This window comes from Eublepharis macularius, chromosome 10 (genome assembly GCF_028583425.1).
Source record: "Eublepharis macularius isolate TG4126 chromosome 10, MPM_Emac_v1.0, whole genome shotgun sequence".
Classification (NCBI taxonomy): Eukaryota; Metazoa; Chordata; class Lepidosauria; order Squamata; family Eublepharidae; genus Eublepharis; species Eublepharis macularius.
In genome coordinates, this window is record NC_072799.1 from 34,041,775 (window position 1) to 34,061,576 (window position 19,802).

General features: G+C 44.3%; 2 protein-coding genes across 2 annotated transcripts in view; one reads left to right on the plus strand and one right to left on the minus strand.

The window, feature by feature from the left end:
- Positions 1-873: 873 nt before the first annotated feature.
- Positions 874-4,997, minus strand: TIFA (TRAF interacting protein with forkhead associated domain). Its single transcript, XM_054990253.1, has 2 exons — positions 4,856-4,997; positions 874-2,466 (listed from the first exon to the last, which is right to left on the minus strand). The coding sequence occupies exon 2, from the start codon at positions 2,440-2,442 to the stop codon at positions 1,915-1,917; it is 528 nt and encodes a 175-aa protein (XP_054846228.1). The 5' UTR covers positions 2,443-2,466; positions 4,856-4,997; the 3' UTR covers positions 874-1,914.
- The window catches only part of ALPK1 (alpha kinase 1), a 68,097-nt gene continuing 52,743 nt past the window's right edge, over positions 4,449-19,802 (plus strand). Inside the window, exon 1 of the mRNA XM_054990250.1 lies at positions 4,449-4,698. The gene's annotated coding sequence lies outside the window, so the exon portion shown is untranslated. The remainder of the gene's footprint in view (positions 4,699-19,802) is intronic.

Below are 19,802 nucleotides of genomic sequence, written 5' to 3' on the forward strand. Positions count from 1 at the left end.
GGTCAATCTGTGTATATCTGAGAGCGAGAACATTCTATTTAAGTTAGGCAAGCTGTGAGGAAAGGCCTGAGTGAATCTTCATCTGTGTGTATGCGAAAAGAGTTTACTGTTAGTGAAGCCTGTGTGGAAAATTATTTTGAGGCCTGCATTTAAACGCTCAGTAAAAAAATTTAAAACCCCTGTGGCTGAATCTAGACATGCCTATCAAAACTGCAACCATCGCTTTTATCGGGCTGCTCAGCCAAAGCGGGCAAACTTGGATTTTGGTGGGAAAATCTGCCTCAGAGTGGAGGAGCGAAAGGAGGTACGTCATAACCCCCTATTAGTAAACAGAAATAAAATACAAATTAAATACATTACACACAGAACATTACACATTTTTAAAAGCTTAGGGAAAATACATTTATAGGACAGATTTATTGTCAATTTTTTTTTGTATCAGCCATTCCTTCAAGGTTGAGTACATGCGACACTATGTTAAAATTAAAACTAGATATACACCATGCCTGTTCAATTATAAAATCATGTTTAATAAAAATAAGATCAGGGCCAGCTTCACGATTATGGCAGATGCTTAAGGATTAATAGTTAGCAACTTCTACCCTCCATCAAGTTCACCTTTGTAGAAGTAGTTGAGTAAGCTGACATTATCGCAGCTGGATCCAACCCATTATGGGGCTTCATCTCCCACTCATTGTGAGGAAGCATTCCTATAAAAGCAGACATGGGGATACAGAGATAGATCAATATAGGTAGCCAAGAGCAAGAGTTCAGTAGCACCTATAAGACTAACAATTGTGGTAAGGTATGAGCTTTTGTGAGTCACGAAAGTTCATACCCAACCACAAATTTTGTTATAGGTGCTACTGGACTCTTGCTCATTTCTACTGTGGATACAGGAAAGTCTTTGTGCATTCTAAAGCAACACATTAACCACTAAACCACATGGCTGTACTGAATAGACCAATCTTTCCACAGGTAACAGCCCTCTGGGAGCCAGTTTGGTGTCATGGTTAAGAGCGCAGAACTCTAATCTGGAGAACCCACTCTTCCGCTTGAAGCCAGCTGGGTGACCTTGGATCAGTCACAGCTGCTAGGAGCTCTCTCAGCCCCACCCACCCCACAGGGTGTTTGTTGTGGGGATAACAACATACTGGGGTCAGTCACAACTTCTAGGAGCTCTCTCAGCCCCACTGACCTCACAGGGTGTTCGTTGTGGGGATAATAACATACTGTTGTGGGGATAATAACATACTTTGTAGACTGCTCTGAGTGGGCGTTAAGTTGTCCTGAAGGGCGATATATAAATCGAATATTATTCTGACTGGACAGAATTCAAAAGTTTATTTATTCCAAGTGTCAAGTGAAAACCTTGTGTCCCAGCCAAAGATCACTCAATGCTATCTTAAGGTTTTTATTTAAGATAAAATACTTGAAATTATCAGATATAAGAATCACAATGATACAAAAAAAACTTGTATGTCAAGGAAACCATAAATAGAAAAGCATGTATGTGATTTCTTATCCTATGTATCTTAAATTTAAAAGATAAAATACAATTTCTAAGTGTGTCAAGAAAGATTAGATTGTCTTATTCAATGCAAATCTGAGATTCAGAGGTATTTAACACCAAGAAATAAACACGGTTACTGAAAATCTGAGGCATGCTCTTCCATACCATTTACAAACAGACAGGGTCTGCAATACCAAGCTTAGCTTTTTTAATCTCTAAATATTCCACAAAGAGGGAGTCAAGTAGCCAGCTACAAAGGATAATACCAAGTTGCTTATAGTGTATAATTCTACAAATATGGGTTATTATGACAATTCCGTATGGAACAATGGCCAAAAAAGTAGGTACTGAATGTTATGGTACTTAAACTAGGCTGTTTGGTCTTTGTGAGAGTTTCCCCATTAATCATTCTCATCTGTCTCTGTTGGAGATTCAGTATATGAAATGCCACTTTCAGGTACAGGTTGATGGAAAGATAAATTTTCCAGCAACAATGAAGTACTGGCCAATTCAAAGCAAATTTCGAAGTAATCTTTTGATTGTCCTCCTTGTTTTTCCATCAGTATCTGGTATTCTCCAAAGCAAATGATGCACCTCTCTGGCAGGTCAACCTTATTTAGGTAGGACAGTTCAATGTTGTTCACAATTAGATCAGTCTTTTTGCTCAGATTCTTTATCTCAAAACCAAACTCCGACCTGTTGAACGGTTTGAAGAACTGCAGAGCAAACTGGATGCGGGACACACGTTTATCTGTCAAGGTAAAATGGCAGACATTAACGTCCCTGCCAAACTTCACCACATCATCTACTCTCATTCGCTGGTTTTCACAAAAGCTCAAGTCACGAAATACTTGTTTTTCTTTCTGTTCAGGATGATGAAGGGTGATGCGGAGACAAGTGAGAGTTTCTTCAGTTTCTTCAGATGACATGGCAGTACCAATCCACAGAAAATCCTGCAAGAAAATTAATCACAATATTATACACTTAAAAACCCTACTGGACACATTTGCAGATCTTTGCAAGGTCACATATAGTCTATTTGAGAAAGATAGCAGAAGAACACCAATCTTTGTATGAATACCAGTATAAACCTAAGCAAAGTTGCATCCTTCTATGTCTGTTGAAATCGACGTGCTGTTCAGTTCTTATATTGTAAGTTTCCCATTTCAAAATTTGGAGGCATCAACTGACTGTGCTGGAAAGAATCAAATTATTTGATTAAAATGTTCAAGTAGTGAAATAGAAGGGATACTTTCAGAGCACTGCGTTAACATCCTGGCATTGGCTACAATCCTAAAAAAGCTTCACTGGTAGAAAATGGGACTTCTGAGTAGGTCTGCTTAGGACTGCTCCCATTATCTGCTTCGTTTTAATAAAAACTACATTGTAATGCATACTGCTATGTATATATGTATACAGAAAGTACATCTTAGTGTATTTAGCCCTACAAGAAGCTGTGCATTTTTGGAACCAGAGATGTATTACTGAAATGGAGGAGGCAAGATTCAGTACGTTTCTCATCACATCTATTCAGGTTCATTTCATACAGATTAATTACATCACATACCACACTCACTAACATTGTGGTAAACCACAAAAGTTCTCCCCCCATTCACCACTAAACTTTGGACCACTACATACATTGCTGCCGTTCGCTTCATTTGCCCGTCTTCACAGAGCAGTGAGCCATGTGGTATGCACTTACTACCACAATCATCCTAGTTTTTTCCAAGCCATGATGATATACTCATTTTTATGGTCTCCCCCCCTCCAAAAAAACCCTTGCCTTATCTACATGGTAAGACATTGCACACTAATAACTACCCTACAGATGTAACCCACTTCATTTGGAAAAAAGAAAGGTTCTCATGATGCCTTTGATGTACTCTTATGGGTTACCGCAGTTACAATATTTAAAACGGTTGTAAATAATTATCTCCATATGAACCTGATGATTTTTGACATGTTTCTAAGTTAGCCTTAAGTACAGGGACATAGATCCACAAGCACCAAATTAGCACAGCCACTCAACCAGAGTTTGCTTCCACGTATTTGGGAATTCAGAATTCACAAGGCAACTCGCCACTAAGACAATAAAACAGTATCAACAAGTCAATAAAAATACGCCAAGTTTTTTAAAACAAGTCAGTAAAAAACATGTCAGGGCATAAAAGCATAATACAAACAGAGCAGTCTATAATCATATTGATAAAAACAGTTCTCCTGCTAGGAGCATACCATAAAACAGCTAAGAAGAAGGCTTCCTTGGTTAAAAGACTAGGTAAAGAGAAATATTTTGGCTTGGTGGCTAAAGGGAGAGGCATCTCAAAGGCAAATATATTATTTACACCACATTTTTCTCCCCAACAGGAATCCTCTAAAGTGGCTCCGAACATTTTCCCTATATCTGAATTATCCTCTCAACAACCCTGCAAGGTAGATCAGGCTAAGAGAGTGTACCCAATTTGGCTGTAGCGGCTTCTATACACATGACATAACCTAAAGTTAACCTCCAGCTTGTTAATATAAAGGCAGCCACATTTTTCTTCTGCTCCCCAGTGCCAAGGAAGCCTCCACCACATCTTGCATACACTCCACAAATGCAGGTGAAGGAAGGGGTGCTCACCCTGCCATAAAGACATCTTTTCCCTCCTCCTACCTCTTGGGGGGGGGGTAGGCGGGGACTGAGAGTTGTACTGATCCCACAGAGGCTAGGCTTGCCAACTCCAGGCTGGGAAAATCCCGGAGCCTTGGAGGGCAGAGCCTGGAGACGGTGGGGCTTGGGGGACGATGGGCACAAGGCATAATGCCATAGAGTCCCCCTTCAAAGCAGTCATTTTCTTCAGCGGAACTGATTTCTGTCGCCTGAAGAACAGTTGTAATCCCGGGAGATCTCCAGCCACCACCTGGAGGTTGGAGTCGCAAGGCACCGCACTGCTCGTCCGGAGAAGTTTGCTGAACGTGACTCACGTCTGGGCCTCACCAGTTCCGTCGTGCTTGTGCAACTTGCTGAGAGGCCAGCCCCACAGATACAACCCGGGCGCGGAAGACTTTCATTTTCGCTTCTGGCCGGCCGAGAGCGCGGCCCGCTTCCCTACGGCGCCGAGAGCCAGAAAGCTGGTTGGTCTCCTGCCCCACCTCGCCTGCCGAAGACGCTTGCCGAACAGCCGCGGCGACAGAGCGAGGTAAGCCCGGGAGCTGCTGTTTGTTATGCTGTTGGGCCCGGGCCCTAGCGGGCGGGCGGGCGACGAGCGCCGCCTGCTTGCCCCGCATTTATCTCTCCTTCTCCGCATCTGAAACGGAGATTGGTTTGAAAACATCGCTTTCTGCCCCGCGCCTTACCTTTGCGAACGGGTCTGCAAAGCGCCGCAAGAGATCCTCACCGTATCTTGGCGAAGAGGCCCCCTGAGAGTGCAGAAGGACCTCAGTTACTGCTTCCCAGGTGGCTTTAAATGTTACTGTTGAGGCGCCCCCCGTAACGCGCCCTCCCTTCCCTTCTTCCCGCCCCAAAGGAGGGAGGAGCGACAGGGAAGGGTGACGGGGGAAAACCCGTTGCAGCTGCGTATTTGTGCTGACTATGGACTTCCCTTCTGGAGGAAAGGGAGGGGGCGAGAGGGCTTCTTGAGGCAATTTTCTAAACAGAGCCTTGAGAGCCAAAATGTAGACGAAAAAACATATTGCCCCGAACGCACTGGTGCTAAAACACGTTTCCATTAGTAATTCTGCTAAATGTAACTGAGCCAGGCACTACCATCGTTTCCCCCTTGTTGAATATTTGTGGGTGTTTGTGACAGATGCCAATTTTCTGCATTTCGCATCCCTGTTCTATCGAACTTGTTACGACATGTATTATAGCCAGCTTCCTGACGCCCTAATACGCAATACCCTTCCCACCGTTTGCCTGGATTATAAGGACTCCTTCCTTTTCCCGCTCCTAAGGGAGCCTTGCCTTTTGAAAACTCATAGGCTGGAAATTTAGTTGGTCTTTAAGGTGCTACTAGAGCCAAACCTTGCATGATCATTGTTTCTCTGAACATTGAATTTAGTGTTGCCACCCTCCAGGTGGGGGCTGGAGATCTGGAATTACAACTGATAGCTAGCCAACAGTTCACCTGGAGAGAATGGCTGCTTTGGAGAATAGGCTCTGGTATTATACCCTGCTGAAGTCTTTCCCAAGCATGAGTTGGCATCTCAATGAAAGTTTAGAAAGATATTGTCAGGAATGCTTGAGAGAAGAGAAGCTCGTGTTAAAATCTTGAGGAGGAGAGAGTGTGTTTTGGGCAGTCTTATTTTTGAAACACACCTTCCTTGAAATCAGCCATAAGAAGTGTGGTGGTCATTTGGCTGAGATGTATAGCCAGCTGTCTGTAGTGGATATCAGATGTCTAAGCACTCCTTTATTCATTTTGGCACTAAATCTACCTATCCTGTAATTCGCCTTGAGTCTCAGCAAGAAAGGTACTCATTGTGGAGTTTGCTGGGCAACCACAACAGTATTGCCAGCCTTCAAGCCTTGGTTTCCGTCAGTAACAGGCAGGAGGAGGGGACAGATTCCTGCCCATGGTTGTTTTAGGCTTTGAGAGAGGACTCATTGGGGCCAGGCCTGGAAGCAAGCATAGGGTGAATTGTTGCCCCCCAGGCCAGGCTGCTCATTACTGTTCAACAAAAACCACCCAACAAAAGCCAGAATAATGTAGTGGTTAGAGTTTCAGACTAGAATCTGGGAAACCCAGGCTGAAATCTCCACTCTGCTATAGAAGATTGTTGAGTGACCTTGGGCCAGTCACACACACTCAGCCTAGCCTACATCACAGAATTGTTGGGAAAAATGGGAAAGATTGATGTGAGCTGCTTTGGGTCCCTATTACGAAGAAAGGCGGGGTATAAATGAAGTAAATAGTAAATATAGCTGAAGATGGTAGGGGGCAGGGCAGATAAAAGGCCCCATCTTAGTAGGTGGGGAGAGAGGGAAACAAGGAAAGGTTTTTATGAAGATATGGGAGCTGCCAGGACAAGAAAAGAAGAAATAGTTTGGGGACTGGGATACAGAGGAAAGTGATGTGTCCCCCCCCCCCACACACACAAGTCTTTCTGAGTTCCCCGCCATGCAACTGGGCCCAGCAGCCAGCACCATGCAACTGGGCCTAGCCAGACTGGGCAGCTGGACCAGAGTTTTCCTGGGGAGAGGCTACCCAGAGGAGGAAAGGAGAGAAGGAAGCAGGAAAAGGGAGATTCTACGGGGGCCTTCTGGGAAGGAAAAGAGGAAATAGTGGGGGGAGGAAATGAGATGCCCTTCATAAGCCCTTGTGGGTCCCCCACATCTGTCTGTCTGTCTGTCTGTCTAAAGTGAAATCTGCTTGAACATACATGAATATCAACGTGTCTTATACCAGGACAGACTATTGGTCTGCCTAGCTCAGTGTTGTCTGTTCTGATTGGCAGCAATTCTCCAAGGGCTCAGATGGAGAAGGGCCCATCCTGCTACCTCAGATCCTTTAGCTACAGATGCCAGGGACTGGGACTGGGTCTTTCTGCATGTGTTCTGCCACAGCCCACACTTGTGTTTCATGTGTGCCGTCTCTGCAGGATACCTTTTCCTTTCCTCATGTTGATTAATAGAGCTGATATCTGCTCACTGGGTTGGATTTGGATTTTTTAAAAAATACTGTACAGTATAAAACAACAGACAACATGCTGCAGGGAAGGATGAAAAAGTCTTCAGGCAACCCATCACAAGTTTCAAGATTCAAGTGCACCAGTATGGTATTATATATGTGATTCACACATTACAGTTCTAGTGCACACACACACACCATGAATCTAATTAAAATTAAAATATGGGAAGCAGTACTAAGATGAGAGGGTTTTTTTTTCAATATCCCTCCAGCTTAGAACAAATCATGCTAATGCCAAATTGTGTGCAGGCCACAATTTTGTGCATGCCCCCAATTTGGACAAGCATTTCAACATCCTGAGAATTTCAGCTTTCATTTTCCAACCGTTTGGGCTGCAAAGAACAGTTTGAAAATGCACCCTGTCAAGTATAGGTTTAAAACCTATGCTTACCCTTCAGTATATGTGGAGCCCCTAATGCTCTCCAGTGCCATTTCACATGGGAAAATTGCATAGGAGAAGGCATAAAGTTGCTGTCACCTCATGTCCAAGTGCCCTGCTGAACCAAGCCTCCATGCACCTTGGAAGTGAGTTCCCAGTGGAGAACTCACAATGCACGTGAACTGGACCCAAAGACTTTGTAATAAGTAGCTAGGCCTCTGCAGTTTAGTTTTAGAGAGAAGATTGAATTAGAGAGAGAGTTTTCACCAGAGTTTTAAATGTAAATATCTGAGGAAAGATTTTATATAACTGAAAGAAGGGGATTTTCCTTCAGCATCCTGCAACTCTCAGAATCCTGTGCACCAGTCAGGGGGGTGGCTATTTACATCTAGGCTCAGTTGCAAGTTGGCACCAAGACTGCTGGAAATTTCACTCTTGTGTAATCTCTGTCAGCAACAGTGTTTGCCTCCTCCAACTTGTTTTTCACAGTCTTCTCAAATTCTGCACTTGATTTCCTCAATAAACTCCTTTTATCTTACAAGGAGTTATTGATTTATTACCCCATCCCATAGCTACCAATATGTTTTTGACTTTGCGTTGGATACATCTGTCAGCATGGATCTTCCTCACTTTCTGACCTTGAGAAAGTTTATTCCACTAGACCCATGTGGAGTAATAGCCGCAAGGGTTGAGAGGTTGCAGTAGGGAGGGGGAAGAGGGCAAAATTGCTCCTTCCTCTTCTGTAAGTAGAGATACGTGGCAGAAAAGGAGGATACAAGATAAAAAGAGATATACAAAGAGATATGTAAGATAAAAGAGACATACAGTACAATCATAGTTCAACCAATGGATTTACACAGATGTTACTGTACTGTACATGACCGAAACTGTCTTGGCTCAATAGATACCAACAATATAATAAATTTAAAAAAATTTCAAGTCACTTCCTCCTTACTGGAAGAATATACATTTCTTGTAAGCTCATCAGTTTATTGAAATCAAGTGCAGAATTTGAGAAGACTGTGAAAAACAAGTTGAAGAAGGCAAACACTGTTGCTAACAGAGATTACACAAGAGTGAAATTTCCAGCAGTCTTGGTGCCAACTTGCAACTGAGCCTAGATGTAAATAGCCACCTTAAATTCTTAAAGGCCCCGGGACCACACAGCATAGCATCCAGACAAGAATAAAAGAACATGAAAGACACTGCAGACTTGGCCATCCGGAAAAATCAGTAGTGGCTGAACATAGCCTAACTCAAACAGGACACAGTATCCTATTCCAGGACACTAAAATACTTGACAACACTTCCAACTACTTCGTCAGATTGTACAGGGAAGCCATTGAAATTCATAAGCATAAGCACAATTTCAACAGGAAAGAAGAGACTTTAAGAATGAATAGAGCATGGTTTCCAGTCCTGAAAAACACCAAGCTAACAAAATACTCTACACCCTACAATAGCCTTGCAGAGAAGATTAGCCTATCAAGCACCAATTCATATGCAAAAGAACCTCCTCAGGATATAGTGATGCCTCCCTCCATTAGCATTCCACACCCTGGGAAACTCTTACAGGATGACTCAGCCCAAATCCACCTTCCTGAGTAGATATAAATTACCTGCCAACATCTCCACACTGTGACACTGAGAGATCTCTGTCTTTTGGTGCTACACCTCTGAAGATGCCAGTCACAGCTGCTGGCGAAACATCAGGAACTACAATGCCAAGACCACGGCTATACAGCCCGGAAAATCCACAACAACCATCGTTCTCTGGCTGTGAAAGCCTTCGACAATATAAAGTAAGTATTCCTTATACATTTATTTTTTGCTAAACTATCTGTGCTACCCCCTCCTCAAGTAATACCCAGTCTTTTCTCCTAAGGCTTTAGACATCTCAGAAATTTTACATCTCTACTCACAGCAGTCCCTGGATTAAGTATAAAGGATTCCACCAGGAAGGCGCAATGCTGCTATTATGTCTCTCAAAGCACTTTTGGAGGCACTGTTTTTGGAAGCATCAACATGAGGTTGTCCTCTGTTTACCCTATTTCTCTGTTTCCCCCACTGTGCTGAAATCTTTCCCAAATCTGGTTTAATATGATCTTTTTTAGAAAGATAGCAGTCAAAGTGTTTGGATGTCAGGTGGACAGGAAGGTGTGCATTTTTCATGTCCTGGCCATATTGGTGCCATTTTCCTTACCTCAGTCCTGGAGTAGCCATTTCTGGAGGGCTTTTTTAGGATTTTAAAAAAGTCAAGCTGTATTATTACAGTATTATAGTGGTCTATTGCAACAATGCATGTGTTCCCAGCTTTCATTCTTTTCTATTTTTTTAGAAAGTAAGTTTCTAACCCTTTTGTTTGAAGAAGTATAAGGGGAAACATACTGACTGCGCATTGCTCCTTGTAACTAAAGTGGGGGGACTAGTACATTGTTTGAATAGATAGTTATAATATACATTTTGCTTTCTTCTATTTAATAATGCCTCACTTCAATCCTCATATTTTTTAAAAACTCAATGTTTCTAATGTAAACTTCTATTCATGAGCAAGGAAGTCAACAGGAAAAGATTTGAGGAGAAACAGGGAGAATCTGGTGGACCTGAGCTATCACTGTTCTGTGTTACAGAGGCCGAATCCACACATCTCAAGTTTGCCGCTTCCCCCCATCCCCGCCATTTATGTGCTTCTCAGAGGGCTGTTCACATACTCTCACCTCAATCCCACCATTCTTTCGCATCTGTTGCTTTGTGCCTCAGATGAGTTTGGCGCACTTTCTAACGCTTCTCTTGTGCAGTTCTCACCATGGATGTGAACAAATAGAAGCAGTTCACAAAGGGACCGCCCCCTTTTAACCACCCCCACTTCCTTGTTTATATCTTTTCTGGAATACCATCCCTCTTTGCTGTGCAATTATTATGGTTTCTAATTCTGTCTGTGGCACACCCGCCCCGCCCCCCCCCATTCCTTTTTTTTTTAAAGTGGGCATTCCTAGCGCTATTGTCAATCCCGTCCATCAATTTCACCCTGAAGTGGGGTGCCCGTGGAAACTTGGGGGGGGCATGACAATAACATTTTAGCGTTAAATAAGAAGTCTGTGCTAAGTGGCCAGCACCAACCTCCCGCAATCTTTCCCAGTGACCCATTGTTCTCTCCTGGGGCTCTATGACTATCAGAAAACACTGCTTCTCTTGGCCTGAGTGTGCGATGCTTCATTGTGTGGTTTATCACAGAAAGGGGTATGTGGCCTCTCCATAGCAATTTAGCAAAAAATCGCTATAGCGGAAATCTAGTATAAAATTTTTAAAAACACGATGTCATCAGCTATGGCGGATCTAAACCCGCCCCCTAATGTGCGATTCTCCAAGGGATATGGGCAGTGTAGAGCGCAATGCTGCCACAGTAAGAGAGGGGATGTGAACACAGACTGGGACAGTGTGGGACAGAATCCAGTGCAATTATTGCATATGAAAAGTGGAAGGTAGGGAAGTGTGGATTCGGCCAGAGTTGGGTCTGGTCAACTTTTTCATTCAGTTTTGCCCATTTCCCCTCCTTGCTGCAGCCCCTCCTCTATGGCTTTTGTGTATCCTGGCTCCACGATCCCAGTATAACCTTTGTTGGTGTTAAAAGGGGACCTCTCTCACCCGCAGAATAGCTGGTTGGATCCAACCCTAGAACATATGAAAATGAAAAGCCTTCACTTTCAGCAACCAGCAAACGTAGCTCCTCAAGCACAAAGATTTTTACATACTTTTCACATTTTAAAGCACCACACTTCACCTGAGGAACAGGTGAGCTACAAAAAATGAAATTAAATCAGAACGAAAAGATCGTTTTCATCCACTCTGTGCCAAACCCATCTCCTGATCGCAAGCATTTTGCTTTCCAGTCTCTAGGTGGCACTGTTGCATCATACATATACATGACCAGCATAGAACCTCTATCAGTGCTTTGTTTGTTTTGTTCTTTTGAGGGATTTCTTTCTTAATAAGAAACTGATCCTGTTAGGGTTTCTGCACGTGAGTGTTTTTATGCACATGAGTAATCTCACTGAGCTTGACAGAACTACTCACGTGCCTGTGATTTGACAGGATGAGATTTGAAAGTCCTGGACTGGCAATCACAGAGGACTAAATCCTCTGTTTGCCCCTCCAGCAGGTGCAGAGGCGACAAGAGCAGATGCAGCACAAGCGTCTTCTTCATTCTCCAGCAAGCCAAATAGCGAGACTGTGGCTAGCATTGTTTCTGAGTTTGGAAGTACCAGAATGGAGGGATTACACATCAAGAAAAGTGGTGTGAATGGTGAGGGTTGGGCCGCAGTCATTCAGAGCACAGTGAGCCGAAACAGCCCCGACTTTTAACAAGGATGTAGGATAAAATTGAAAATAAAGGCATAAGACATCAATGCATTGCTGATTCAAAGGAGGCTGAAGTGCGGGACAGGAGAGGGAGGATACAAAAGAATTTTCAGAAGAGCTGGACAGAAATGAGTCAAAGCAGTTTAATTACGAAGTTTTAACTTGCAGAGGAATTAGCCGTGTTAGTCTGTGGTAGCAAAATCAAAAAGAGTCCAGTAGCACCTTTAAGACTAACCAATTTTATTGTAGCATAAGCTTTCGAGAATCAAGTTCTCTTCGTCAGATGCATGGTACTTGATTCTCGAAAGCTTATGCTACAGTAAAATTGGTTAGTCTTAAAGGTGCTACTGGAAAGTTTTAACTTGTGCCTCTTAACAGAGCACTACTACTAAACTAGAAGTCCAAAAATGTAAACATCACAAACTTTTTCTGCAGGGTCACAATGAATTCTGCACCCGTTCTGTTGCCCTCCACCCAGCGTCTACCACCTCAGTCACACGCACATGCACGCATACACGAGCCCAGGGAGAGCTGCTCCCCTGCCATCAGCACCCATCTCTCCTCATCCTGTTACATGGGCTAATCCAGAAAGCAGCAGGGAAGAATTTGGGTGGCTGCTGCATTTCACCTACTGCTTTGTTCCCGAACAGAATTTCAGGCTGGTTATTAGGGGCCCACGTAGGTCCCTTTTGCAACTTTTGTTTTAGAACTAGCAACGCATCAGTTTTACAGGTTAATGATATGACACTAAGGAGTCAACCAAGCCCTGGGAATTGGATGAGAGACGTTATTCATTTTGTGATTGTGAAAGAAAGAACAACTGGCTGAGAAGCAAGGTGAGCCCATGAACAGAGTGTGAAACTTGGCGAGGCTGCCCAGTAGTGAATTCAACAGGTTATCTGATAAAGTCATTTTCTTTCTATCTCAGTTCTCCATCTGCAAAACAGGAATATAATTGTTTATTCTGGAGAACTGAGGGAGCAAGAGAATACTTTAGTGTCCATATCTGTGTTTCACAAATCACTTTAATTGGTAAATTGGGAAAAATAATAGTAGAGCGGCAGCTTGGTAGTTGACATAAAGTATGGAAGGGAAAGGGAAGCAACCAAGAAGAAGACAGGTTCAGCAGTCCACTCTGATGGTCCATCCTGGAGTGTACAGACAATCATTCTGAATGCAGACCTATCTTTATATAAGCTGCACTGCAACTGTTTGTTTGTTTGTTTGTTTGTTTGTTTGTTTTTGTTCGTTGGTTCGTTCGTTCAACACATAAATGGTGAAACCAATATAACTTTATTTTTCAGGGGGCTTGGCATGCCAGAGTGGTGTAGTGGGTAGAGTGTCAGACTAAAATCTGGGAAACTTAGGTTTGAATCTCTCTTCTGCCATGGAAATTTGCTGGGAGACTTTGAGCCAGTCTCAGAGTCACCCAGTAAAGTCACACTCTCAGCTTGACCTACATTACAGGATTGTTGTGAGGATTAAATTGAAGAGAGGAGAAAGGTGGGGTATAAAGGTAGTAAAATAAATCGAATCCTGGAATTAGCAGATCTAGGGTTTGTCTCACAGAGGGCTGCCTGTCCCTTCTGTACAATCTAGTTCTGCAACATAAGCTGTGTCACGTGGCAAGTGAGGAAGCTCTTGAATAGAGAACGGCTTCTTTTTATTCTATCGACAAGAAATCATCATTGTGAATTCTGAGTCTGTTACCTGTGCGTGGAGCTCAGGTAATGCATGATAATGCATTTGTTGGACAAGGAAGGGGCTTGGTCTTTCTCAGAACGTCATTACATATACACAGGTAGCTATATAGATGCTTCCACATGGTGACCCAACACTTTTTAAATCTTCGGAAAGCGTCTTTGCATGTGCTGAAGCATTCGTAAAAGTAGTTCACCATAATCAAGCCTTTCTTAAAATTAGTCTTTCTCAACGTCAACAGATAAAAATATCGTACATATTTACTGAACGGAGCCTTCGCTTTGTAGAAAAGAACCTGACAAAATACCTATTTTATTTTTCCCATGATAAAGTGCATACTAAAATGGATATAAATCCCTGATATCCCCAGAAAGCTGATTTTTGTACAAATTAATGAATTTTCCAATATGTTGCTAAATGAACTATTCACAGTCAGCTATTTCCCATGCATAACCAGTGTCTGAATACAGAAAATGTACTTAAATTTTGTATGCTACAACTTATGAATTAACTCTTAGAAGAAGTGAACCCAGTGTAACAGCTTCTTTCTCTCAGTATTGGTGTGACCTTGTTTACCGGGGGTGGGGGTAGTTTCTGTCCGCTTATAAAAATTCTTCCTCCTGAACACAGTGGGATTTTACAAGATGGAATGAGCACTGGTTCATAGGCCTGTGCATGGTCTCACAAGAGAACAGTGTTCAATAGGCTTCAAAGCAATTCAGCTGTGGCATAACTGCAGCCGTGGCTACATGCAACATAGCCTGTAGCTCTTTAAAGAGGATTAGCTTCAGATCAGGGGGAGTATTCATCACTGGGTCTCATGTAAAGCAGAATATGCTAATGAGATGGAAATGTCTACAGCAAACATTGCAGGATAACATAAACCCTTGAAACTGAGCTTAGTGCCTTGATAGTCCACCGTTAGAGACAAATTTCTTTATCTTAATGTTAATTTCAGAGGAGAGGAGAAAGTGTAAGAGTTTTGTGTTGACAATAATACCTCTTCAGAGATAAATTATAGGAGTTGTTCTCCCCTCATTATGAAAAGACAACTTGTATTTTTCATTTGGTTTTGTTTTACCTTACAGTCGATGTAATGGCAGCAAACATCCTGAGGTGAATTTATTATCTAGGAATGACGTTATTTTGGAAGTTCCTTGAGAAAGAAGCAACATGCTATAGTTTTAAATGTTTCTATCTTTCTCCTTATCTGTCTGAGCTGGGAAAGCCCCGGTGCAACAAATCATACCTCAGCCATTTATTCAACTGGAGGACTTAGAGTGCAGTCCTAAATAGTTACACCCTTCTGAGTGTAAGTCAATAGGTTTAGAATGGGGTGTAAATAGTTACACCCTTCTGAAGTCAATAGGTTTAGAATGATTTTACTCTTAGGATTGCACTGAAGAGCCATGTGAGGATAGCGCTATGAGGATTCTTGAGATTTGTGAAGTGCTTTGAATATGATAAAGTGCTACATTATCAGTTCCAATTGTGAAGTCGGTTTTCAGCCAAATGCACATCAGAAGGTCACTTACGAAGTTGACTATTAGATTATTAGTTTATCTAGCTCATTATTGTCAACTGTAACTGGCAGTGGCTCTCGAGATCTCAGACAAATAAAGGCTATACTTGTCCTCTGAGATACTTTAACTGGAGATACCAGGTACTGAACATGGGACCGTCTGCATATAAAGCAGGTGCTTTCTTCCTCGGCCACAGTCCTGGCCACCTCACAAGTTGCATAGTAGCAAATACAGAATTTTGACCATCTGGGGAGTATATTTGTATAATATCCATAACTAGAATCTTGTGTTCATCACATGCTAGGGTTGCCAGGTCCCCCTACCCCCTGGGTGAGAGATGGGAGGCCTGGCACTTATCTTGCGATCTCTCCTCGTGTGTGCATGTGCTCCCAGCCTGCACAATGATGTCATGTCCGAGATGTGATGTCATCGCTCAGCAGGGGGTCAAATCAGGCCACTGCGTAGTGCAGGAGAACTGCTGCACACCTCAGCAGCCCAATTCAGCCCGAATCCAACCTGAATTGGGCTGCTACAGCATACAGGAATACTGCCACGCAGGGCGAGAAGCCTTGGAGTGCTCCTGTGCTTTGCACCGGCCTGATTCAGGCCTAATTCCAGGAGGGGAAGTGATAACCTCACTTCCGGAAGTGACATCATTACACCGGGTGCGTGGTGACGTCACTTCCATAAGTGACATTGTTGCACCAGCTGCAGGAGTGCTTCTGCGCTCCGCATGGCTCCAATTCGGCCAGTTTGGGGCCTAAATTGGACTCAAACGGAGCACAGGGATGCTCCTGCAGCCGGCGCAATGACGTCGCTTATGGAAGTGATGTCTCCATGCTGAGTGGGAGCACACGCACAGTGCACGCTCCTGAGGTGCATGCCGGTGGCGGGCAAGCACCGGGAGTTTGCCCCCTTTGCACCAATCACTGGGCGATTGGTGGACGAGGGGGCAAATCCCCGGGAGTTTGCCCGCCACTGCCCGGCACCTGGGAACCCTAGTTGTACCATTTTAAAACAAAGTGGCCTCAGAGGATTTAGAAGGATATAACTCTGCTTAGGACTGAACAGGGAGAGAAAGGGTACATTTTACTGGGGCCAGAAGGGCCTGGCACAGACTGTAAAGCGCTTTACCATGAAGAGAAAATTATGCCTGAGGATATTTCTACAAATTTATTTACTTGTATCTATGTATTTATTGTCCTGATCTTGTGAAATTTGGTGGAGCCAATCAGAAGCAGTGTTACAACAGCAGTCTCAAGCAACTTTCTGAATTGCAGGGTCTCCTAGGTCTATCATGTCAAGAACTACAAGTCCCAGAGTTCCTTGTGCATAGGAAGAGAGGGAGGAAATGCATGGTGGGAAGGGTAAAGCACCATAAGACATTGGGAGCCAATGCTGCTGCATCTTCTGATAGGATTTGCAGGCCCAAAATACATATGAGATATGAGCAGGGCTTTTTTCAGGGGGAACGCGGGGGAACGGAGCTCCGGCACCTCTTGAAAATACTCGGCAATAGTGCTTGAAAATAATATGATTTCAAAGAATCCCGTGTGTTTCTCCCTCATTTCCCTCTTGAAAGTTCCACCACCTGTTTTCCCAGAAAAAAATCCCTGGATATGAGTAAGTGTCTAATTCACTCACAGTCACCATTACACATGCTCCATTCTGCCATGTGTGGTGGTGGCTATAAATACAAATCAGGCAGCCAGAAATGTAAGGAGGTAAAAGAAAGGGAACAAAAAGAAGCTAAAGAACACAAAACTGTCCTCCGGTTTTTCAAATTAGACCAGGGCCTGATCAACTGGGGGGGGGGGGTAGTCTGCCCCCAGTGCCACCAAAGAGGGGGCACCGGGCGCAGCTGCCAGGAGCGTTTGGGCGGCTGAGCAGAGGGCTGGGAGGCTGCCCGCGCCATTTGCCTGCCCCACTGACGGGACGCGCACAGCAAGCCTGCCCTGCTGACGGCATGCGCGCAGCAAGCCAGCTACCCCATCAGTGGGGCAGGTGAATGGTGCAGGTGGCCTCCCATTCCTCCTATCAGCCACCTGCCGCCGCCATCTCCATGGCACACCGTACACTGGGGCAGCCAGCTTGCTGCTCGAGCAGCACGCCTCCTGCCCCTGCATGATGATGTCACAGAAGTGATGTCATCACAAAGTGCCAGGAGCGCACGCGCACTGCACGTGCGCAGGAAGGGGGGAGGCCGAGCTTGGGTTGCCCTGGGCGGCAGCAACCCTAGATCCAGCCCTGAATTAGAAAAGGTCTTTCTGCAGTCAGGCAACAATACAGTAACTGGGAAGCAAATAAACAAAATCAAGATCACTATAGATACTGAGTCTAAGGCACTGGCAACAGATGACAAGGAAAAGCTGCCAGAATATGCATCATGTGAGTCCGATATAACTAGGGTTACCAGTCTCCTGGTGGGAGCAGGGAATTCGGTGATAGATGGGAGGTGGCAGCTCCCTCAGTGATCACTGATCACCCACATGCAATTCAGGAAAGCGCGCACCAGGCACACCCCTAGCGAGGCGTGACAGTGTCACTTCCCAAAATAACTGTGTTGCACAGACTGTAGCCTACACTTTGCTGGGACCAATTTTGGTCCCCAACAGGCTGAATTTGCCCCATGCAAATCTCAAGACCACTTCCCGGAAAAGAACACTACCAGGAGGCACGAGGTAAGTGCCAAGTCCTCTCCCTACCACAGAGAGAGTATAGGGATCTGGAAACCATAGCCATCAGTCACCTGGCTGGTGGAGGAGTGAGGAAAGCACAAGGAATGGGCCCAGCAGTTCTGTCCATCAAGGAGTGCTCTCCTGAGCTCTTCCTTGCTGCACCAGGAATGACATAATTCTTGGTGCAACAAGAAAGAACTCCAGAGCTCGCACATGCAAGGTAAGTTCCCTAAATATAATGAATGATTAAAGATAGTCAAGTAGCCCACCACCACATTCAGAAGGTTTTCAAAAAAACGGGAGAGAGTAGTTCTACATTATCTGATTATTTTATTTTCAAAGGCGCAAGCTTGTGGCCTGAAAACATTACAGATTCTATCCATCAAAAAAATGTTCTAGCAGATACCCTGACTTTTGAAGATCTGTAGAAACTAGCGGAATCATTGCCAGTAGATGCTGATGGGCCTTTTTCCTGAATTTCTTCTGAACTCTACAACTACCAACAGGAGAGAAAAGTTTACAAGAGACTGGCTTGCTTGGTGTGCTACCCACCAAGCACTGTATTGTTTTCCATATTAGCTGTTTCCTGACAGGAGGTGTAATGCAGTATGCTGACATAAAAGCAAGGGTATTCACCAATTGTGAAAAAATGGCAAACTAAATTTCCTGAACATGAAAAAGGCATAGAAGGATATAAAACTTGCCATTGCCAATGGAAGCAATTATGGCTGTCACAGGTAGATGTGGAGTAGACAGTGAGATTCAAAAACAAATATTAACAGAAGCCAGTTTGGTGTAGTGGTTAAGAGCAGCAGGACTCTTCTGGAGAACCGAGTTTGATTCCTCATTCCACTTGCAGCCAGCAGGGTGACCTTGGGCAAGACACAGCTGTCTCAGAGCTCTCTCAGCCCCACCCACCTCACAGGCTGATTGTTGTGGGGATAATAATAGCATACTTTGTAAACCGCACTGAGTGGGCGTTAAGTTGTCCTGAAAGGCGGTATATAAATTTAATGTTGTTGTTGTTAAGCTACAAGTTGGAAAGAAATGTTGGATGTTACCTTATTCCTTACTTCAAGACTTAGCATTCCAAGGAGATAATAATCTGACCAGTGACCCACATAATGGTAGCTTTCTTGGAACTCTTGAGATTATAGCTCATTATGACACCATCTCTTACTAAAATTGGCCCCAATGAAGCTCAGGAGCATGTCTGTGGCTAGCACAATGATGTTACTTTAGGAAGTGATGTCATCATGCCCTGCCAGAAGCTCGCCCAGTGCACACTTTCCTGGGTTGCCTTCTGGAGGCGGGTGATTGTTGGGGGGGAGGGGGTCGCAACTTGCTCTTGATCACCAGCGATCAGTGAACAACCAGGCAAACCTCTGGGAGATTGCCTACCACCAGCATGTGAGCCTACCCTCACCAGACCCTCATGAAGAGGGCCTGGCCAAAACTGCCATCTAGTTTGGCAATAAGGGTAGGGGGCCTACTTCCGCAGCACCACCAAACACCTGTGCAGCCATAGAAGCAGACTGGCCTTTTAAAGACCACAGTGCAGCGGAACAGGCCAGTCATCCTTCTGGCAATAGGGAGGGGGTAGAGCCACAGGTGAGGACTTTGCAGTGCAGGGAGACTAGAACCAGCCCTAGAACCAGGGAGACTAGAACCAGCACTCCCGAAAGGAGTGATACCCTCATAAGAGGCTGGGACCACTCTCAGGGCCTATGAGGATGAACCAGCTGGGATAAAAAGGAAGCAGGAAGCCAGGCCAAGGAGGAAGAGATGGGTCACCTCCGGGCAGAGTAGGAAGTGCCTGTGGAGCGGAGGAGGAAAAATACAATGAGATTCAACAAGCCCCTTTCTTGCCAGATGGGGTCAGAACCCAGACAGTGCCTCAGAATGTATTCACATCATTTAAATTACTTTGGATTTACGCGTTAGCTGGTTTTATTGTGCCTTTCCTTGCACAGA